Source organism: Capra hircus, chromosome 3, assembly GCF_001704415.2.
Source record: "Capra hircus breed San Clemente chromosome 3, ASM170441v1, whole genome shotgun sequence".
NCBI lineage: Eukaryota > Metazoa > Chordata > Mammalia > Artiodactyla > Bovidae > Capra > Capra hircus.
Window position 1 is genome coordinate 25023882 of NC_030810.1, and position 24786 is coordinate 25048667.

The 24786-nt window shown below is 38.8% G+C and overlaps 1 protein-coding gene across 1 annotated transcript in view; it reads right to left on the reverse strand.

Annotated features, from left to right (window-relative positions):
• Positions 1-24786, reverse strand: part of FAF1 (Fas associated factor 1) — a 478462-nt gene that overhangs the window by 29535 nt on the left and 424141 nt on the right. The window contains exon 18 of the mRNA XM_005678443.3: positions 13884-14099. Within this exon, the coding sequence (XP_005678500.1) occupies positions 13884-14099 (216 nt within the window). The remainder of the gene's footprint in view (positions 1-13883; positions 14100-24786) is intronic.

The following is a 24786-nucleotide window of genomic DNA, read 5'->3' on the forward strand; positions in this document are numbered from 1 at the left end:
TACACACAGTGCCTTGCCCAGGGGGCATGCCCATGGTGAGCTATGTCACTTCCCAGCATAAGCTATACACATCTTAAAGCCTCACATATCCTGAATACCTACTACGTGCCATGTTCGTGCTCTCAAATCACCTCATTTAATTCTTAAAACCGCTCTATAGGTGGCTATTATTATCTACCTTCTTACATGTGAAGGAACCAGTTTATAGAGGTTATGTGACGCATCCAAGGTCCACCTGATAATTCATTCCTTATACTACAGCATCATGCCATCTCCCCCATTGTGACTGCCAATGCTCAGCAAACATTATTCCTATACCAGGGGAACTACAATAAACAATGGACTTTCTTCCAAGGAAGGGCCTGTTATAACCCAAGTGACAAAGTGCAGGTCACCCTCATATTAAGAATGAGGAATGTGTCTAAAAAATTTATCTTTTAAACGTTAGAGACAGGTCAAAGGCAATGACTTGCTGGAGATGGGTCAAAGAAACTCAGCATTACCAAATCAAACGGCATGGCCCTCTGCTGTCTACTAAGTGTTCTCATTATCACTTTTGATCTTATCATCACAGTGTATCTGTGAAGATGCACATTATCCTCACTTGAAAGATGGAGTAACTGAAATATAGAAAATAAATCACTTACTCAGTGTAACTCAGCAAATGGACACAAGTGCCAACATGAGAACGAAGATCTGTCTGACTCCAAGAACAGAAAAGGGAGGAAGAGCTGTGGAACCATTTATCACAATATTTATAGTCTAAGCATTGGACTTTACATACCTACGACCATCTCTCTAATTTCTCCCTGTTTAGTTGCATTTTTATCAATCTTATTTTAAGTATTGTGACATCCCCTGACTATTTTTCTGGCTTCAGTCTTTCTCCATGTCAATTCATCTCTCCAAACTGCCAGTGAGATATGTAAGAAAAAGAATAAGGACCCTCATATTTAATTTCCAGCTCTGCCATTCTCTGGATATGTGATCTTGGTCAAAACACTGAAAGAATTTCAGTTTCTATATCTGTAAAATAGAGATAATATTTGCCTGCTTGATATAACATATTCTGGACCTGGGTTTTTAACTTGGTTCTTTATGCCTTTAATTTTTTTCAATTATAAAGTAACAATAATAGCAGTCTCATAGGGTTGTTGTAAGGATTCAATTAAATGATACCTGTCCAGTGCAGAGCATAGCTGCCCAACACGTGGTGGGAACTCACACAGCGGTAGACAGCATTATTATTACTTCACAGGTTGTTTGTCTACTTTATTCAATAGATAGTTATTTACTGAGTATCAATTACTTCTAGGTACTGTTCTAAGTGCCAGGTATACAGCAGTGAACAAGCAAAGTTCCTGCCTTCAAAAAGCTTTCATTCTGGTAGGGTGCAGACAATAAACAAGTAAATATCTATTATTATCTATGTCAGATAGTGATCAGTTCAGTGTAGGAGGAAAAAAAGCAGGCTAAGAGGCATAGGGATTGCCATTTTGGCAGCTTAGGGAAGGTGGGGACAGAGAAGAGGGAAGGAGAACTGTTTTCTTAATGTGAGTTGGTGAGAAAAGGCCTCAGTGGAAAGGCAGTATCTGAGCAGAGGTCTAAAGGAAGTAACAGCACAGGTACTATGGATCTAGAGGAAGAAAATACGAGTGCAAACATCCAAAGTGGGAAAATGCTTCATGGCTTTAAACAAGCAACAAAGATGCCAGGGTGACTGCAGAAGATTCAGTGGGGTGAGAGGAATGCCAAGGAGTCTCATCAGAGAGGCCTTCAAAAACTCAGAACTAGATGGGACGCCATTATAGGGTTTTGAAAAGAGAAATGACATGTTCTGCCTTATATTAAAAAAAAAAAAACAAAACTGTTACTGTTTTTCAGAAAAAGAGACTGAAAGGGGGAGGGTGCACAGGTGGAGGCAGAATGGCCAGTTAGGACACCATTACAGTAAACTAGACAAGAGGTGACAGTGATTTGGACTAACATTTATTTGTGGAAGCAGTGAGAAGTAGATTCTGAATGTATTTTGAAGGTAAAATCCACGAAATTTGCTCATGAGATAGATAGCAAAATGAGAGAGAAATCAAGGATGAACCTGAGGTTTGGGGACTAAACAAGAAGAGTGAAGTTGTCATTTAATGAGATATGGAAGACTATGAGAGAAGCAGATTTGGGGGAGGGAGGAAATCAAGAGTTTAGTTTTGATTGTTTAATTTGAGATGCCAGTCAGACATAAAGTGGAGATGTTAAGCAGGTAGTTGTACGTGTAAACATCTGGAGTTTAGGAGAAAGCCTGGGCTGGAATATGGAGCTATACCTGTATACAAAGCATTTGAAGCTACAAGATTAATGAGATCACTTAGATACTGAGCACAGACAGAGAGAGATCAGAGATTTGACACTTACTGAGCACCTACTATGTGCCAGGGAATGTGAATTTATACATTATGGAGTAATGTAGGGGTAATCTTACATTGAAGATAACCATGACTACCAAGTCTTTCCTTTGTTCAACAATCTACTCATGGAACAAGCTCCCTTTCCTGATATTTGAGGTTTTATATAATCCCCCATCAGTCTTTTCTCAGATACAAACCCCATATTTCAATCAATCTGTTCTATGCTCCAATGCCTAACCATGCCTTGAACTTTCCAACATTAGCTTCTTTCCTCAAGCTGGCCCACAGGCTGCAGAATGTTCTCCCTCTATCAGCCTACCAAAAATCCTATCATCTAAAATTTTGTTTATCTGCTTCCTCCTTTACAAAACTTTTCTTGGTCATCCAGGCCAGTCTGACTTCTTTTGCCCTTTCAGTCTGAAATGCTCTTAGGACTTACTATGTAAACCGCACTGTGAAGATTATTTATACGAGAGGTGAGAATATTCTCAAAGGAAGGACTGTGCTCCATTCCTTAGCACTTAGCACAGTGCCTGGATAAACAGAGTAAGAAATACAACTAAGTGTATATTTTAGCTACATCTGGCTGTGACTCAGGAATAAAAATTATAAGGATAATATAAAGAAATCAGAGATAATGAAACTTTCCCAAATGTATAAAACTGGGCTTCATTTACACATCAGGAGCATTTTTTTGACCATAAATTATCTCACTAATTCATTCCTTACTTGGCTCAAGAGGCAGGAGAACAGTCTCTAGAATCATACACACTTAGGTTTATATTTGGTTCGGATATTTACTATTGCATTGGGCAAGGTACATAACCTATTTTGTGTCTGAGGACTGTATGAATACTGACCTTTAGAATAATTTTTTGGATTAAATGATAATACATACAAAATTGGGAAAGGAGTACATCAAGGCTGTATATTGTCAGCCTGCTTATTTAACTTATATGCAGAGTACATCATATGAAAATGCTGGGCTGGATGATTCACAGGCTGGAGTCAAGACTGCCAGGAGCAGTATCAACAACCTCAGATATGCAGACGATACCTCTTTCATGGCAGAAAGTAAAGAGGAACTAAAGAGCCTCTTGATGAAGGTGAAAGAGGAGAGCGAAAAAGCTGGTTTAAAACTCAACATTCAAAAAATTAAGATCATGGCATCCGGTCCCATCACTTCATGGCAAATAGATGGGGAAACAGTGGAAACAGTGGCTGACTTTATTTTTCTGGGCTCCAAAATCATTGCGGATAGTGATTGCAGCCATGAAATTAAAAGACGTTTGCTCCTTGTAAGGAAAGTTATGACCAACCTAGACAGCATATTAAAAAGCAGGGACATTACTTTGCCAACAAAGGTCCGTCTAGTCAAGGCTATGGTTTTTCCAGTAGTCATGTATGGATGTGAGAGTTGGACTGTGAAGAAAGCTGAGCGCCAAAGAATTGATGCCTTTGAACTGTGGTGTTGGAGAAGACTTGAGAGTCTCTTGGACTGCAAGGAGATCCAACCAGTCCATTCTAAAGGAGATCAGTCCTGGGTGTAAATTGGAGGGACTGATATTGAAGCTGAAACTCCAATACTTTGGTCACCTGATGCAGAGAGCTGCCTCATTTGAAAAGACCCTGATGCTGGGAAAGACTGAAGGCAGGAGAAGGGGATGACAGAGGATGAGATGGTTGGATGGCATCACCGACACAATGGACAGGGGTTTGGGTGGACTCCGGGAGTTGGTGACGGACAGGGAGGCCTGGCGTGCTGTGGTGCATGGGGTAGCAAAAAGTCGGACACGACTGAGCGACTGAACTGAACTGAAACTTACCTAAGGAGACAGAAACACTGTACACAGAAAATTATAAGACACTGATGAAAGAAAGCACAGATGACATAAACAGATAGAGAGATATTCCATGTTCCTGGATAGGAAGCATCAATATTGTGAAAATGACTATACTACCAAATGCAATCTACAGATTCAACGTGATCCCTATCAAATTACCAAGCGCATTTTTCACAGAACAAGAACAAAAATTTCACAATTCATTCAGTTCAGGTTAGTTCAGTCAGTCATGTCTGACTCTTTGCGACCCCATGGACTGCAGCATGCCAGGCCTCCCTGTCTATCAGCAACTCCCAGAGTTTACTCAAACTCATGTCCATTGAGTCAGTAATGCCATCCAACCACGTCATCCTCTGTCTTCCCCTCCTGCTCCTGCCTTCAATCTTTCCCAGTATCAGGGTCTTTTCCAATGAGTCACTTTTTCACATCAGGTGTCAAAAGTATTGGAGTTTCAGCTTCAGCATTAGTCTTTCCAATAAATATTCAGGATTGATTTCCTTCAGGATGGACTGGTTGAATCTCCTTGCTGTCCAAGGGACTCTCAGGAGTCTTCTCCAACACTGCAGTTCAAAAGCATCAATTCTTCAGAGCTCAGCTTTCTTTATAGCCCAGCTCTCACATCCATACATGACTACTGGAAAAACCATAGCTTTGACTAGACGGACCTTTGTTGACAAAGTAATGTCTCTGCTTTTTAATATGCTGCCTAGGTTGGCCATAGCTTTTCTTCCAAGGAATAAGTATCTTTTAATTTCATTGCTGCAGTCACCATCTGCAGTGATTTTGGAACCCCAAAAAATAAAGTCTGACACTGTTTCCACTGTTTCCCCACCTATTTCCCATGAAGTGATGGGACAAGATGCCATGATCTTAGTTTTCTGAATGTTGAGCTTTAAGCCAACTTTTTCACTCTCCTCTTTCCCTTTCATCAAGAGTCTCTTTTAGCTCTTCCTCACTTTCTGCCATAAGGGTGGTGTCATCTGCATATCTGAGGTTACTGATATTTCTCCTGGCAATCTTGATTCCAGCTTGTGCTTCATCCAGCCCAGCATTTCTCATGATGTACACCGCATATAAGTTAAATAAGCAGGGTGACAATATACAGCCTTGACGGACTCCTTTTCCTATTTGGAACCAGTCTATTGTTCCATGCCCAGTTCTAAGTGTTGCTTCTTGACCTGCATATAGATTTCCCAGGAGGCAGGTCAGGTGGTCAGGTATTCCTGTCTCTTGAAGAATTTTCCACACTTTGTATGGAAACATCAAAGATGTTGACTAGCCAAAGCAGTCTTGAGAAAGAAGAATGGAGCTGGAGGAATCAACTTTCCTGACCTCAGATTATACTACAAAGCTACTGTCATCAAGACACTATGGTACTGGCACAACAACAGAAATATATACCAATGGAACAAGATAGAAAGCCCAGACATAAACCTATGCACCTATGGGTACCTTATTCCTAACAAAGGAGGCAAGAATATACATTGACAAAGATAGCCTCTTCAATAAACGGTTCTAGGAAAAATGCACAGCTACATGTAAAAGAATGAAATTAGAACACTTCCTAACACAAAGATAAACTCAAATTGGATTAAAGACCTAAATGTAAGACCAGAAACGATAAAACTCTTAGAGGAAAACATAGGCAGAACACTTGATGACATAAATCAAAGCAAGATCCTCTATGATCCACCTCCTAGAGTAATGGAAATAAAAACAAAAGTAAACAAGTGGGACCTGATTAAACTTAAAAGCTTTTGCACAGGTGAAAGCAAGGTGAAAATACAACTGTCAGTGGGAGAAAATCATAGCAAATGAAACAACTGACAAAGGGTTAATTTCCAAAATATACAAGGAGCTCATACAACTCAAAGCTAGAAAAACAAACAATCCAATCAAAAAGTGGTAAAAAGACCTAAACAGACATTTCTCCAAAGACATACAGATGGCTAACAAAAACATGAAAAGATGCTCAACATTGCTTGTTATTAGAAAAATGCAAATCAAAACTACAATGAGATATCACCTCACACTGGTCAGAATGGGCATTATCAAAAAGTCTGTAAACAATAAATGCGGGAGAGAGTGTGGAGAAAAGGGAATGCTCTTGCATTGTTGGTGGGAATGTAAATCAATACAGTCCTACGGAAGACAGTATGGAGATTCCTTAAAAAACTAGGAATAAAACCACCATATGACCCAGCAGTCCCACTCCTAGGCATGTACCCTGAAGAAACCAGGGTTGAAAAAGACACATGTATTCTACTGTTCATTGCAGCACTATTTACAATAGCTAGAACATGGAAGCAACCTAGATGCCCACCGACAGATGAATGGATAAAGAAATTGTGGTACATATACACAATGGAATATTACTCAGCCATAAAAAGGAACACATCTGAGTCAGTTCTGATGAGGTGGATGAACCTAGAACCTATTATACACAGTGAAGTGAGTCAGAAAGAGAAAGATAAATATCATATTCTAATGCACATATACGGAATCTAGAAAAATGGTACTGAAGAATTTATTTTCAGGGCAGTAATGGAGAAACAGACATAGAGAACAGACTTATAGACATGAGAAGAGGGGAAGAGAGAGTGAGATGTATGGAAAGAGTAACATGGAAACTGACATTACCCTATGTAAAATAGATAGCCAATGGGAATTTGCTGTATGGCTCAGGACACTCAGACAGGGGCTCTGTATCAACCTAGAGGGGTGGGATGGGAGGGAGGTTCACAAGGGAGGGACTATATGTATACCTATGGCTGATTCATGTTGCAGTTTGACAGAAAACAACAAAATTCTGTAAAGCAATTATCCTTCAATTAAAAAAAAAAGAAAGCGAGACACTACTCTGCCAACAAAGGTCCATTTAGTCAAAGCTATGGTTTTTTGGTAGTCATGGATGGATTGAGAGTTGGACCATAAAGAAAGCTGAGTGCCTAAGAATTGATGCTTTTGAACTGTGGTGTTGGAGAAGACTTTTGAGAGTCCCTTGGACTGCAAGGAGATCCAACCAGTCAGTCCTAAAGGAGATCAGTCCTGAATATTTATTGGAAGAACTGATGCTGAAGCTGAAACTCCAACACTTTGGCCACCTGGTGTGAAGAGCTGACTCACTGGAAAAGACCCTTATGCTGGGAAAGACTGATGGCAGGAGGAGGAGGGGATGACAGAGGATGAGATGGTTGGATGGCATCACCAACTCAACGGACACGAGTTTGAGTAAGCTCTGGGAGTTAGTGATGGACAGGGAGGCCTGGTGTGCTGCAGTCCATGGGGTTGCAGAGTTGGACATGACTGAGCGAGTGAACTGAACTGAACTAGACGCAGAAATAATACTATAACCTACTAGATACTAGTTGCATTCCATTCCACAGTCACAGTTCCTATTCTCTGAGTCTTGATAACTTAAAGATACTAGAAAATCTCAAATTAGATCAGTGATGTAAAGTATCTGAAGGGAATGGAACAAGCTCAGCATTGCAACTTTCATGCATTTCATTGATTCGATGCTTCATCTTGCTTTACCATGAAATCGATGCTTTTAAGATATAGGTAGTTAAATGACATTAAGGTTTTTCCTTCTGGTTCTTTTTTTTGGTTTATTTGTTTGTTTTTAATCAAACTCAATCTAACTCAGGGTCTTTTCCAATGAGTCAACTCTTCGCATGAGGTGGCCAAAGTATTGGAGTTTCAGCTTCAGCATCAGTCCTTCCAATGAACACCCAGGACTGATCTCCTTTAGGATGGACTGGTGGGATCTCTCAAGAGTCTTCTCCAACACCATAGTTCAAAAGCATCAATTCTTCGGCACTCAGCTTTCTTTACAATCTAACTTTCACATCCATACATGACCACTGGAAAAACCATAGCCTTGACTAGATGGACTTTTGTTGACAAAGTAATGTCTCTGCTTTTGAATATGCTATCTAGGTTGGTCATAACTTTCCTTCCAAAGAGTAAGCATCTTTTAATTTCATGGCTGCAATCACCATCTGCAGTGATTTTGGAGCCAAAAAAAATAAAGTTTGACACTGTTTCCACTGTTTCCCCATCTATTTGCCATTAAGTGATGGGACCAGATGCCATGATCTTCGTTTTCTGAATGTTGAGCTTTAAGCCAACTTTTCATTCTCCTCTTTCACTTTCATCAAGAGGCTTTTTAGTTCCTCTTCACTTTCTGCCATAATTCTCTGAGCCAGGTATTATTATTCTCTTTTAAAAGTGAAAAAAAATAAAAGTTCAGCAGGGCCAAGTAAGTTGCTCAATGTCATAAAACAAGTATGTGATGAGGTGGGATTCAGATACAGGTCTAACTACACTAAAATTTTTATTAAAAGCATGACTTTTAACTAATCTATTTCACTTTCATTCACCCAACAGCTCTCTGTGAAAGGCTCAGGTCAAATTCATTTCCTTTATGAAGTCTTAACATTGCAGGCTGAAATTACCTATCCTTCCAACTGTTTGTATGATTCGTAATGCAGTTTGCTTTACATATGTGTTTTTACTAGAATGTGAACTCTTTAAAAGAAAGTGAAGTTGCTCAGTCGTGTCCGACTCTTTGTGACCCCATGGACTGTAGCCTACCAGGCTCCTCTGTCCATGGGATTTTCCAGGCAATAGTCCTGGAGTGGATAGCCATTTCCTTCTCCAGGGGATCTTCCTAACTCAGGGATCGAACCCGGGTCTCCTGCATTGTAGACAGATGCTTTTACTGTCTGAGCCATCAGGGAAGTCTGAATTCTCTAAGGTCAGTAACAATTCCTTTATTTCTCTGTCATTAGTGTCTGGTATGGAGGCTGGCTGAGTGGTTGCTCAGCAAATGTTTTACTCTATGAAAGAATGACTAGAAGAATGAAATGCCAATAACCTATTTTTATTTTCTTATGGTGGTAAATAGGATATCCTTGTATTATCAACAAACTCTAAAGTCATCCAGCAGTAGCTTGTGGATACAGACTGTTAAGTTTGACAAGGGTAAGAACTATGTCATTGTTTTTTAATACTGTGTCCTCAGTACTGAGCTTAGTGCTTGGTGCTTAGTGTAGTAAAGGGGGATGGGTGACAGAGGAAGGAATCTGTATACCCTAAATTTGTAAGGCTTCCCTCCTGGCTCATTTAAACAAATCTTCACTGTTTTGGGGACTCATAGCTACAGATCTAGAGGAAGAGATGTTCTTGGGGCAAGAATGGGGGCTGTGTGATTATGCAAGTGGCAAGGCACACAGGTCACCAGTTCTGAAGCTCACCTGTCATCCCCATCCTCATTTAGCAGTAGTCTGTACTCATCCGATAAATAGTAAGACCTCACATTCCAGTTGCAGGTGGATATGAGTAGGGAAAAGGAAAGGACAGGAGGCAGGAAGGAGAGCTGTGGGATTAAGAAAACAAAAAATGGAGGGAAGAGTGAAAACAAGGAGGAGAGGGTAATAAGGGTAAAACAGGATTGGAAAGAAGATGGAGGGGTGGGAAAGAAAGGAGGCAAGAAAAAGGAAGAGGAAGGCTGGGGGATACTGACAACTTTACACTGAGTGGCGCCAGACAACTGCAGAGGGCAAAGGGGAGCTGGCAGGGATCCCTTAGTCCGATTCCAAGGCAGGGTGGGGGTCAGTCTCATTCTTCAGTATTTAGACTCAATTACCTCACTGCCTGGGTATGCCTGAGTAAGGCAAATGGGCCAATGATGTTCATATGGCTCTAACATACCGATGAGGTAGGGCCTAATGATGGCAGCTCTGAAATGAATATTACTTCTTCTCCCAGTAAGTGTCATTAGCAAAATGGAAGACAACACAACTAAACAAACAAATAACTCAGTGTTCTCAGCATCTTGATAATCAGCTTCTCCCAGGAAGGCCTGTGTCTGCTGCTATTTTGGTTGCCCCACAGCACTCAGTTCAGTGGTATACCCAGCAGACATTTAGTAAATAGTTGGGACAGCTGGGAAATCTTAACATGAAGTATTGTTTTGATTGGGGGGGCAGGGGGAGGGGCACAGAAAAATGTGTAACAGGTCCTCTGGTGAGAAACCCGTCTCTGCTTTGTGGAGAAAAGGCTGAAGACACAATAAGACTTCTAGACTTATGTTATTTGTTATTAAAAAGGCAAGGTCTTAAGATGTGCTTTTTAACAGTCTTTAGTTTGGCTGTAATTTAAGATGACTTTTACAAATTAGATCCTAATCCTTGCAGACACAGATGGCTGTTACAGAATAGCCTTGCAAAAACACTACTCATTCAACTTGAAAGAGCATTCAGAGAAGGATGAAGGGCCATTAACTCTCATCCACCCCTAGCTCTAGGAGATCTAATGAGTCCTGGGTGGGCTTTCTGGGTTTAGGTGTGGGTCTGGAATCTGGGTGGGCCTATGGCATCTGTTCTCATTTGGAACAGCCTCTCTAGTTCACTCTGGAATCAGGGATTTAGGATCAATCAGACTTGAGGTCATTAACACTTGACAACATTAACTTGAATGCTTATGTGTGAGTCATCATGCTGGTAACTTCATGGGAGATAGATACTAACATGATATGAACAGTCTCTGTAAATAATTACAGAACAATAGGACAAGTCCTATGAGAGAGGAATGTATAATCTAAACTGCACTGGATACATAAGTGAGGAGCTTAAGAGAAGGGGAAGGCTTCCCAGAGGAGGTGACATTTGAACTAGGCATTAAAAGACAAGTTCAAATGGGTCAGGAAAAGTGGGAAGGGTAGATATTCAAGGAAAAGAGAACAAAGTATATAAAAAAGCACAAAGACATGACAGTCCCTTGTGTCTTTAGCGAAAAGTGAGCAATATCCTATCTCCTGGTGACAGAATTAAGTAAGGGGAGGCAGGATTTAAGGTGGGAGAGGTAGAATTGTGGGCCAGATTGTGATGAGTTTTTAAAAAGCATTCTAATGGGTCTGTACTTATCCTGAGGGAGTAGCAAGCTACCAAAGATTTTTTAAATAAGAAAAAGAATGATCAGAGTAGGGTTTTAGAATAATCATTCTGTGGCAGATAATTTCAAGTTGACCAAGGACCATAAAATGGACCTGTGATGGATACTGGGAAGCTCTTGATTTCTCCAATAGGAACAAGCCATTTTGGCTGGACATTTTCTCTGAGCAACTGGGCCAAATTTAGTCTAAACTGGCCTTCACATCAGGTGGCCAAAGTATTGGAGTTTCAGCTTCAACATCAGTCCTTCCAATGAACACCCAGGACTGATCCCCTTTAGGATGGACTGGTTGGATCTCCTTGTAGTCCAAGGGACTCTCAAGAGTCTTCTCCAACACCACAGTTCAAAAGCATCAATTCTTCTGCACTCAGCTTTCTTTAGAGTCCAACTCTCACATCCACATATGACCACTGGAAAAACCATAGCCTTGACTAGACGGACCTTTGTTGGTAAAGTAATATCTCTGGTTTTTAATATACTCCCAGTAATCAGGTTCAAAAATTAATCTGAAAGAAAGGTTACTTTTAAAAGCCAGGAAGGTCCATAGATTCCATTTCTTTCAGTACTTTCATATTATAGATGAGGCTCAGAAGGGTGACTTAAAACCAAGTGTTGGAAGGGGTTAATTTGGCTCCTAAGTTATACAAGTTCTCCAAGGTGAGATGTTCATGGTCTAGCATAGCCTGAAAGAAGCATGAGAGCCAGGCTTATCTTGAACCCCTTGACAGTGTCTCTTTTCTAAGTGTTCACCATTTAAAGTTCAACTTCAGCCCTAGAATTTAAGGTAGTTTCTTACTTGGCCATGTGGTCCATAGAGCATACACATGCATATGTTCCATTATGCAAATTTTATATCTTATATAAGGAAAAATAAGAAGAGGTTGGAGTAGTAGGTGAGGGCGGTGAGAGAAGGGACAATGTCCAGCACCTGAGGTCCACTTTAGTCTCCTTGGGTTAGAGATAGTTGTTGGATCTTCATCCTACTTAAGAGATTTGTGGCTGAGTGGTAGAGCTAAACATATACTACTAGCTTGTTTCTATCCTGCAAATCCAATAGCTAATGTGAGGGACTAAGTTGGTGAAGGACAGGAAAGCCTGATGTGCTGCAGTCCATGGCATTGTGAAGACTCAGGCATGACTGAGTGACTGAATGATGATGATGAAGATGAACCTTGACCAAATTCTTGGTTTTGGTGTTGAAGTCTATGCTATTAAGTCTCACATTAGCAGATCATAATGTAGTCACAGAATATCAAGATTTAAAACGTATCTTAGAGATAAGCTAGTCTCAGCACCTTTTCATATAAAGGAGGAACACCAGGAATGACTCCATATATATCCATTACTGCCAAAAAGGGATAATTTAGTAGTGCTTTGTTAACTTCAAAAATAGAAAAATCACTACCTCACAACACAAAATATTCTTTTCTTAGAAAGACCAAATTTGCCTCCCAATAACTTTCAACTTACTGGTCCTACTTTATTGTTGGAGTCACACAAAATCAGATTCCAGTTTTTATTGGTAGGCTTTCAAACAGCTGAAGACAACAATCACATGTCCCATGGCCACTCCTTCTCCAGAGAAAAATACTTCCCCAAATGATATGATTTCCTGTTTCCTTCTCTTCCTAACTGCCCTGCTCTACAGAAGCTCCTATTTCTTCAAGTGACAACAAGGAGTTTCAGCATGGAGTCTAAAGACTTTTGTAAAGAGTTGACTAGGACTTAAGTTATTCTCTTGATGGGATTATACCTCTAAAAATGCAGCTGGCTTTTTGATGGCAGTCATAACACATTATTAATATATATTCATCTTAATTTAACCATAATAACCTCTATTCAAGCATGATTTTCCCATCTCAAACTTGAGCAATTTGTTTTCTAAGTCTATGCAGTCATCTCTTTCCATATGTACATATTTCTGTAAAATTTTTCTAGGTTTTACTATTTTAAGGGTTTCCTGAATCTTGTTTTTCATAATCCATAAATATGATAATGTCTTCATTTAAGTTGCCAATACGTATGGTGAATAATTAGATTAAATATAGAGCCTTTTGTTTCCTTCCAGGGAGAGGACAGTCTCTTAGCCAGCAGTTTCTGGACACATCTACTTAATCAGTAAAGAATCTACCTAACTGTCGATTTATATCTCTCTACTTTTCTCCAGAATATTGTGAGAGATCATCAAATGCCTTACTGAAATACAGATACACAGTGAATTCAGGTCACCCTCCCTGACTTCCCAGGCTAATAAGAGCTATCAAATTATAAAATATTCTTGGTTTAGCATGACTCTTTCATGGTGAACCTATAATCACTGACCCTGATCTGAGTGTTAAGTTGTTCAGAACATACTTCTCGGATCTCCTATGGGATACAGAGATGAGATCTTGGGAAAGCCTGTATGAGTGCTGGAATAGGCGGAAATCATTAGGAAGGAAGAAAGACCTGGTACTTAATTCCTTACCTAGGCTACTAGGCACATGTCTGCTGGCCTGGGAAGCCATACTTTCTCCAAAGGCTGAGGAGAGAATGATGTGCAAAACAAAGAAGGACTCACGAGTGCTCGTTTGGTGGTAAGTTGTGCCGTGGCACTTTGCTTGGACTACTTTGCCTAGGCTTAATGATGCTTTATCTCCCATCCGATGTACTTCCCAAGACAGCTGTGGGAACTTACATCTCTCCTAGGAAAGGTACTCAGTAACTTGAATTCATCCCATGGAAATCCTTTGGAAGCTACGAAATCAAAGACGATCTGCAGCTTATTGCTGGCTAGGAAACGCCGCTCGAGGAACTCGCCGCTTGGGGTCCGGATCCGCAGTTTGCTCACAGGCTCAGCATTTTCTTCCTTTGGCTCGGGAGGCAAGGCCTGTTCTAAGGAGAGCCTGATGGCCTGAAGAGGGCAAAAACAAGGTGTTAAACTGTTGATAGATGGAACTGTGGGGGGTGGGGGAGGGAGACACTAGAAAAACCTGCTGGCTTCTAGAAACCCATCAAAAAGTCATTGCCCATTTATTAACTAAGCCTAATACTTGAACAACAGAATCACGTGTTTTTCACCTTTTTAAATATTAGCCCAATATGCAAGTAATTAAAATAAATCCCATCATTATGACACATTAAACTGATAGGTAATGACATAGAAAAGAAATTAATTTTTTACTGAAAGGCTCAGTATTTGTGATTGAGGAAATAGGTACCAAACACCCAATTGCTTCCTTTCTGCAATACGAATTAAGGCTATTAGAAGCATTTGCAAAAGCACGCGTGTGTGCATATGCATGCACACACACACACACACACACACACACACACACACACACACGGGGATGTGAAGGTGGGGGGAGAGACAGAACGAAAGAGAGAGAAAACATACATTTCCCAAGTAGAAATGGCTGAAGACTTTGTAGAATTCTGGATAAGATATTAACAATGAAATGGAGGGATAATTCTGCTTGGGGTGATGAAAATTTTTGGAAATAGTGGTGCTGGTTGCAAAATTGTGAATGTAATTCATGCCATTTAATTGTACTTAAAAATGGTTACAAAGGCAGATTTCTGTTATATATATTGTGCTTCAATACAAGAAAATGGAATGGAAAGAAAAGAAATTAAAATACCAGGTTTACTGGAGCAGACTATGGTCCCAGTTCCAGCCTTGCCACTTAACTGTCAGAGTTGGCCAAGTCCAGATCTCTGGATCTAGAGATGGCAGATTCAAACAACTAAGGGTAAATTGTTGGGAGATCTCATGGCTAGGGCTGGGCTCTAGTTCTTAACCTAGTGTTATTTCACATTCAAGATACTCCAGCAGAAGGAAGTTAAAGGTCTCTGACGTCCCTGCCTATGGCAGAAACTCACTAAAACCATTTTGTTCCTAGCACTGGGGGAGGTTCCTTAGACAAATAAGCCTGGAATTGGCATGTTTAGCTTCACAGAAAGTAACCAGTTGTGTTCCTGGTTACTCTCACTCTTTCATGTTCCCAATTTTCATCAACAGGAAAAATAAAAATTTCTCCCAGTTAATTTACAACTATTATAATCAAGTAATATGAGAGAGAGAGAAATTGGGATATACATTTTCTAAAATCTCAACACAATTTTCCAAGTTGGTGTCACTCTTCTCTTTGGAGAAAGAACAATCACAAAAAACCACTCTATTAAACAACTCTCAGGTAAAAAGGGAAATATAAATGAAAACTACAGATTATCTAGAAAACAATGACTACTGAAATTTCATATTCATATTAGAATGTAAGGGATTCAGTTAAAGCCATACTCAGAGGAAATTTGTAACCCTAAAATTCTTATATAATTCAAAAGGAAAGAATAAAAATAAGAATGAGGCTTAAAACACTAGGAGAAAAGAGAAAAAAAAAACTCAATAAAACAAATGGAAAGTAAGCTGAGAAGAAAATAAAACTAAAAGCATAAAGGAATCACATTAGAAAAAAAGAAGAAAAACATAACTAGTAACCAATAAATAGGCTGCTTCTTTGGAGAAAAATCAATAAACTTAAAAAGTAATAAAAAGAAACACAAAAATGGTAACCTATAGAAGTGGGATAAACAGGATGGAAGAAATGACAGCATTTTCTGAATATGCTGTTTAATATATTTTACTTCTGACTTATATAAATGTATTACCTGTTAAAATATATTTAAAACAACTAACAGCAGAACAAACTGCTCAGACTCTAGTATGAATAAGAAATTACTTTCTGTGTTATTTATATAATCTGGTTGGTTCTTACACTGAAGTATTTTCAAAAAAGCATTAACATTTTCTGTACTATTTAGAAAATCTAGTCTTTTCTATGATACCTAAGTCATTTTCCTTCTGGAAGCACTGAATTAATATCACCTACTTCATCCTGTGTGCTCAGTCATGTCCGACTCTTTGCAATCCCATGGACTGTAGCCTGCCAGGCTCCTCTGTCCATGGAATTTTCCAGGCAAGAATACTGGAGTGGGTTGCCATTTCCTTCAAAGGGGATTATAAACATGGGATTATACACACAACATATGTAAAGTTCCCAGTGTGCTGTCTGAGACATAACAGGCTTTGGTTAATGGTTGCTTAGGGTTACACTGGCTAAATAGTCCTACACTCTCATTTTTTATATGGTGAAATTGATACTCAGAAATGGAGACAAAAATATTGTTTAAAAATCAGAAGAATAGAAAGTTAAATCATTTACTTTTATCTTTTTTTTTTGGATACCACAAGTAGAAGTTTATCTAATATTAGTGTTCTGAGTCAGCAATGAGTTTCAGCAAAATATTTTCAAATATTAAACTATTTTAGTAACACTGTCATATGTTAAAAACCCAATGAAGAGATGAACCCATGTACATCAAAATTAAGGTCCAATTATGTCTATTATAGCTTTCAGTATACTATATTATTGATACTTGTTTAATGTCTGGCTTTCCCACTAGCCTGCAGGCTCTGTAAGGATGTGAGAAAATGTATTACTTTTTATTATAACTATAGGGCATAGTATACAAAATAGATGCTCACTATATATTTGATAACAGAAGCAATAAACTAACATGTTAACTGAAATACTGTATATAAAAGTGCTTAGTATGGTGATAAGCACATAGTAGGTGCTCAGCAAATGCTAAAAGAATCTGAATATCATGGCTTCTATTTCTAGGAACCAAGAACTGAACACCCCGAGTTTCCTTTCTTTGAGATTGACTTCTTCCAGCATCAACTGTTCAGATTAAGTTTCCTCATGTGTCCTACAAGGGCCAGCTAACCAAGAGTTATTTAAAGGGTAAACTACCTCTATGGATTAGTTATATACATTTTCTAAACTATTTTCCCTGATTATAAATGTAATATACATTTACTGTAAAAACTAGAGTAAATGATAAGAAAACATTACTAATGAATATCTAGATTCACCAAGAGACAGCCACCAGAGGCATTACGTATATTCACAGTGTTGTGTTGCCATCACCACTGTTTCTAAAACTTTTCATCACCTCAGAATCTTCATTAATTTTCATTTAAATACACATTTTAAACTTTTAAAAACAAAATTTGAATCAGTGTTATACACAGCTGATACACAGCATCTTTTGTTAAAAGCTGTATTTTGTCATTGTTTTAAAGTTTTTATTGAAATATACATGAAAAAGTACACATATATTAAATACACAACTTGATAAATTTTCAGTAAGTGAACATTTCTGTGTAACTAGCACCCTGATCAAAGTTCTCAGAATCCTTTTGTCCCCTTCTTTAGAATTACCTTCCTTAAAGTTAATCACTATCCTGACTTTTAACACTGCAGTTTAAAAAACTTTAGTCTACTAAATGTAATGTATGGTTAGAAAACAGACTTTTGGTATGACAACCAGAGGTTCAAATCCCGGCCAACAGGCATATGACAGTCTTTATGAACTTCAGTTACCCTATTTAACAGGGCCAATAATATCTTCCATATAACGATGCTTGTATAAAATGCAGTCACATTTATAAAACACTTAGCAAGTGCTGACCCATGGTCAGCACTCAAATTAGTCAGCAGTGCCCAGTACTGAAGTTCACGCCGTAACACTGGGCACAACAGATGACAGTGGACAACAACTGTTGCTGTTGTTATCATTATCCTTTTGCATCTACTTTAAATCAGAACTTATGTGATATTTCCTGGTTTCTCTTCCTGTTTCTCTTTTAATCCACCTGTCTGCCTGCTTTCTATTTTGACATTTCCTTGCACAGTATAACAACAGATGCTACATTATTATCTGAACTCAACCAATTATACTATAGACAAATCAACAACAGTAGCTCATTACCCCATTCACTGTGCAGACAATGTCTGCTCCTCAATGCACCCAGTCTCCAGGGCTTTTCCCCAGAATGAAAACAGACCTCAGATTTCCCTCACCAGTGATCCAATGTGGAAAACAATGGAGAGATACTAGGTAAGTCAGCAACCTTGGGATCTGAATACCCAAGTTTTACTGGCAAAAAAAGAACAAAACTACATCAGTAGCTCAGTTTCAAACTGGCTAAAAGCAAAGGCCTTGTGTAAGTAAATACTGCGGTAAAACAAATGACATAAAGGACAGCTACAATTGAATAGCAGTCATAGTAAACACTATTGTTAAACTTTTGTTTGCTCAACAAATACAGTTTTTTATTTGCATTATTTCAGGTTTGTAACAAAACGAGGAAACCTAGTGTAAGTTGGAAATATGAACTGATCTTGGGCTTTTTGTTTCACTAAAGTCAAATGAATATTCAAAGCATTCACATTTGAGGGATGAGAAATGAGGACTCTTTGAAGTGAAATAAAGCCATAAAGACAAATATCCAAGAAAGATTGTTTCTATACAATTATGTTTTTTAAACAGAAAGTGTAGGATACACCTACACCAACCTTTAAAAAGAATAATCCAAGACTGGCCTAACGTACACCCACCCATGCATATGTAAATACATGCACACTCTCTTCTAGTCAGTTACGAATAGACACTAAATAACAATTTATAGCTGGCTGAAGCAGAGTGTGAAATAGGCTAAAGCTAACATTCATTAATTCCATGAACTCTTAAAATGAGCACCTATGTGTCACCTCCCATCTAGGTGATGGGAAAATAAGAGGGAACAAAACAGATAAAATATTCTGCTTCCATGAGGCCAACATTTTAACAGGGTGGGAGAAAAACAACAAATATACACACAAGAAAATACACATTTTGCCACATAATGATGAGTACTATGGAGAAAAGAGCAGGAAGTATTGGTAAAGGGAGGAAGTGGAACATTAAATACCATAAACCTTGGTATAAATATAAATACAAATACCATAGGGCTCAGTGAGTAGAGGCCTAAAGGAGAGAAGGAGTCATATTTACATCTGAGAGAAGTATTATATGCAAAAGTCACAGTAAATGCTAAGCCAGAATGATCAGGTGGAAAGGGGTAGGAGTTGGAGTCTGAGAGGAAGTAAAGGAGAAGAGTGATTAGATCATTTGTCTTGAGTAGCCCAATTAAATGACTTTTTTTCCCATTTAAAAATTTAGGTATAATTTATACATAGTAGCTCAGTTGGTAAAGAATCTGCCTGCAATGCAGGAGACCTTGGTTTGATTTCTGGGTCAGGAAGATCCGCTGGAGGAGGGATAGGTTACCCACTCCAGTATTCTTGGGGTTCCCTTGTAGCTCAGATGGTAAAGAATCTGCCTGCAATGCAGGAGACCTGGGTTCAATTCCTGTGTTGGGAAGATCCCCGAGAGAAGGGAAAGTCTACCCACTCCAGTATTCTGGCCTGGAGAATTCCATGGACTGTATAGGCCATGGGGTCACAAAGAGTCAGACACAACTGAGTGACTTTCATTTTCCCTTTCCTTGGAAGAAAAGCTATGACAAACCTAGACAGCATATTAAAAAGCCGAGACATTACTTTGCTGACAACAGTCCATCTAGTCAAAGCTATGGTTTTTCCAGTAGTCACGCAATGACGTGAGAGTTGGACCATAAAGAACGGTGAGTGGCAACGAACTGATGCTTTTGAACTGTGGTGTTGGAGAAGACTCTTGAGAGTCCCTTGGACTGCAAGGAGATCAAACCAGTCAAACCACTTTCACACACACACACATATATAGTAAAACTCATCCTTTTAAATGCATAATTTGATGAGTTTTGATAAATGCATATATTTGTCTAACCATCATCAGCCATCAATATAAAGAACAATTCTATCATCTACCTCCCAATTCCCCTATCCCCAGGCAACCTGTTTTCTATCCCTGGTTTTGCCTTTTCCAGAATATTATATAAATTTAGTTATAAATGTCGTATAAATGGCTTCCTTCATTTAATGTAATGCATTTGAGATTCATCCATGTTGTTGAATATATCAGTAGTTCACTTCTACCTATTGCTGATTGGTATTCCATTATATAGCTATATTATAGTTTGATTACTCTTTCTCCAGTTGAGGGACACTTGAGCTATTTCCAGTTTGGGGCGATTACAAACAAAGCCAATATAAACATCTGAGTACAGACTTCTGCATAAAAATACATTTTTCTGTTAGTTTCATTTCATTGATATAAATACCTAGGTGTGACTGCTGGGTCATATGGTATGTACATTTTAACTTTATAAGAAAGTGCCAAATTATTTTCCAAAGTGGATGTGCTATCATTAATGATGCCCATCATTAATATATGAGCATTCCAGTGGCTCTTCATCTTTGCTACTACTTGGTATTGTCCTTTTTTTTTTTTCTAAATGCTATTCTATTGACAATTAGTGTGTATCTATTGTGGTATTAATTTGCATTTCCCTAATGACAAATAATGTTGAGTATCTTCTCACATCCTTATTTGCCCTGATGTATATCTTCCTTGGTGAAGTGTCTGTTCAAATATTTGGCCCATTTTTAAACTAAGGGTTTTTTAAAAAAAATTATTGAGTTTTGAGAGTTCATTATATATTCTGGATATTAGAAAGATGACTTTTTTTTCAGTCTGTGGCTTGTCTTTTCAGTTTCTTAACAATGTCTTCTGAACACAAGTTCTTAATTTTGATGAAGTCTAAATATTTGTTATTTTTTGACTTGTGCTTTTGGTGTCAGAACTAAGAAATCTTTGCTTCACTCAAAACCATGAAGGTTTTCTCCTATGTTTTCTTTTAGGGCTTTAATAGTTTTAGTTTTTACAATTAGGTTCATGACCCATTTTCAGTTAATTATTGAACATGACACAAGATATGGATTGGAAGTGTTTTTACTGTTTTGTCTTCAATTTTGTTTTGCATATATCCATGTATCTACCAGTTTGCAGCATCATTTGTTGAAAAGATCATCCTTTCTCCATTGAATTGTCTTGGCACTTTTTCAAAAATCAACTGATGATCCATACATGTGGATCTATCTCTGGATTTTTGTTCTGTATCATGGATATATGGCACAATCATTTTGGTAATCCCCACACTGTCTTGATTATACTGTCTTGAACTCTAGTAGTGTAAATCCACTACTCTTTTCTTTCAAAACTGATTTTTGGCTATTCTAGTTCTACTGGCTTTTCATAAAAATTTTAGAATCCATTTGTGAATGTCTAGAAAAAGAAAAAAATCCTGCAAGGATTTTGATTGAAATCACTGTAAAGATTTTAGCTTTTATTTTGAGATATGAAGATAAGTGATGTGAAATGATATAATATGCCAACTGTTTTAAGAAGAATGTATCAAAAGACATACAGGAAAGGCAAAATGGAGGCATGGAGTCAAGCTGTGAGGATACTAAAGTAATCCAGGTAACAGAAAATGGTTGCTTAGGTGAGGGTGGTAGCAGTGGGGTTAGTGAGAAGCATCTGAGTTCCACATACATTTTGAAGGTAGAGTCAACAGGATTTGCCCTATTTGTTAAATAGGGACATGAAAGAGAGAAGTTAAGAGTAGTTCCAAGCTTTTTGGCTCAAACAACTGGACAGATTTTCCACTTATGATAGGGAAGGCTATGGACGGTAAGATTGGGTGGGGAGAGTAAGATCAGTTATTCAGTTTAAGATATGTTAAGTTTGTGATGTCTATCAGACATCTAAATGGAGATGATGGGCTAGAAATTACATATTCATATCTGGAGTTCGAGGAATGGAAGGAGATGGAGATACAAATTTGGGGGCCAAATGTATAGACAGTACTTAAAATCATGATAATAAATGAGATCATCAAATAAGTGTAATGGATCTTATACAGGTATTGCTGGTCTGACTCAATCCTGGAGCCACAATCCCACTGCTGGGCATACACACCAAGGAAACCAGAATTGAAAGAGACACATGTACCCCAATGTTCATCACAGCACTGTTTATAATAGCCAGGACATGGAAGCAACCTAGATGTCCATCAGCAGATGAAAGGATAAGAAAGCTGTGGTACATATACACAATGGAGTATTACGCAGCTATTAAAAAGAATACATTTGAATCAGTTCTAATGAGATGGATGAAACTGGAGCCGATCATACAGAGTGAAGTAAGCCAGAAAGAAAAACACCAATACAGTATACTAACACATATATATGGAATTTAGAAAGATGGTAATGATGACCCTGTATGCAAGACAGCAAAAGAGACACAGATGTGTATAGCAGACTTTTGGACTCTGAGGGAGAGGGAGAGGGTGGGATGATTTGGGAGAATGGCATTGAAACATGTATACTATCATGTAAGAAACAAATCGCCAGTCTATGTTCGATGCAGGATGCAGGATGCTTGGGGCTGGTGCATGGGGATGATTCAGAGGGATAATGTGGGGTGGGAGGTGGGAGGGGGGTTCATGTTTGGGAGCTCATGTACACCCGTGGTGGATTCATGTCAATGTATGGCAAAACCAATACAGTATTGTAAAGTAAAATAAAGTAAAAATAAAAATTTAAAAAAAAAAGAGAGAAAAAAAAGAAAGTGCTCAGCACAGAGTTTAGGACACATTAACTGCTCAAGAATTGATGCTTTTGAACTGTGGTGGTGGAGAAGACTCTTGAGAGTCCCTTGGACTACATGGAGATCCAACTAGTCCATCCTAAAGGAGATCAGTCCTGGGTGTTCATTGGAAGGACTGATGTTGAAGCTGAAACTCCAATACTTTGGTCATCTGATGCGAAGAGCTGACTCATTTGAAAAGACCCCGATGCTGGGAAAGATTGAGGGCAGGAGGAGAAGGGGACGACAGAGGATGACATGGTTGGATGGCATCACCGACTCAATGGACATGGGTTTGGGTGGACTCCAGGAGTTGGCGATGGACAGGGAGGCCTGGCATGCTGTGGTTCATGGGGTTGCAAAGAGTCGGACACGACTGAGCAACTGAAGTGAACTGCTCAAATAGTGACATGCTGATGGCAAAACTGATTGTCATTATGGTCCACTGTAATGGTATTATCTATGTGAAAAGAAGCAACTTACCTAAGATGAAAACATAAACTATAAAAAATTAGTTTTAGTTTAATAACCTGTTCATGGTGCCACCTTCATTCTTCCTGTGTAGAGTAATAGATAAAAAGAATACTGGATAGGAGTTCTGGTTCTGATTTTACTAGACAAATGCTAGGTTCAGTTCAGTTCAGTCACTCAGTCATCTCTGACTCTTTGTGACCCCATGAATCACAGCACGCCAGGCCTCCCTGTCCATCACCAACTCCTGGAGTTCACTCAGACTCATGTCCATCGAGTCAGTGATGCCATCCAGCCATCTCATCCTCTGTCGTCCCCTTCTCCTCCTGCTCCCAATCCCTCCCAGCATCAGGGTCTTTTCCAATGAGTCAACTCTTTGCATGAGGTGGCCAAAGTATTGGAGTTTCAGCTTCAGCATCAGTTCTTCCAATGAATACCTAGGACTGATCTCCTTTAGGATAGACTGGTTGGATTTCCTTGCAGTCCAAGGGACTTGCAAGAGTCTTCTCCAACACCACAGTTCAAAAGCATCAATTTTTCGGTGCTCAGCTTTTTTCACAGTCCAACTCTCACATCCATACATGACCACTGGAAAAACCATAGCCTTGACTTGTTGGCAAAGTAATATCTCTGCTTTTCAATATGCTATCTAGGTTGGTCATAACTTTCCTTTCAAGGAGTAAGCGTCTTTTAATTTCATGGCTGCAATCACCATCTGCAGTGATTTTGGAGTAAAATAGGCTTTTTAATCCTGCTATGATCTTATTTTCTTCATCTGTAAGATGGTAATGATTGTATCTCCCATAATCCATTTTGTAGGATGGCTGTGAAGATTAAATCAGAGAATTGAAGAGAAGTGCCAATGTTTCTAATTCCATCTTCTTCTGTTCTCTCATTTAGTGGTCTTTAATACTGCTTAGGATTTTCTACTTGAGGAGGCATAAAGATTGAAAGGAACCAACTCTGGGTAGATAGGCAAAAACGCAATGTTAAAATTTTCTGTTTGAGGAAACCAGCAGCAAAAGGGAATAGCTTTGGGTCCATTCTTTCCTACCCATGATTCCCCAAAACTTGGCCTTCTAGCACTCAGCTCTAGTGATTAAGACTGTGTTCCAAATTTGCCCATTTACAGTTCTGAGGAAGTCCTATGCCTTTCTCCCTTTTTTCATGATTATCCAGCCCATACCTTTTGCCATTTGTCCAACCACCTATCTATTCAATCCATCCAAAATACTCTTCTACTTCATCTTTAACCACCGGTGTATTATCAGTTCTCCAAAGCTTCCTTCCTCTGTTAAGTCTTCCTCGTTGCCTTCCTAGTCAGAGGTCATCTTCCTCCCAACCTGCTATTCTACTGGTTTTTACAATGTATATTATATTTTCCTATAGTTATTTGGTATTCACCTACCCCCCTGTACTAAACAGTGAGTTCCTTGAGGGTACAGGCTGTCTCACACTTGCTATATAGTACCCACAGTACCAGATTCATTGATCTGTACACATAAAAATATTAACAAGTATTTGCTGAATACTGACTGATTAAAAGACTTGGGAGTCAACAATCTTAGTTGAAACCTTGTCTACTTACTCCAAACTCAGTGGCAAAAAACAATATTCAGGAAAGATTTCTTAAAGGATATGTAGTTCATACA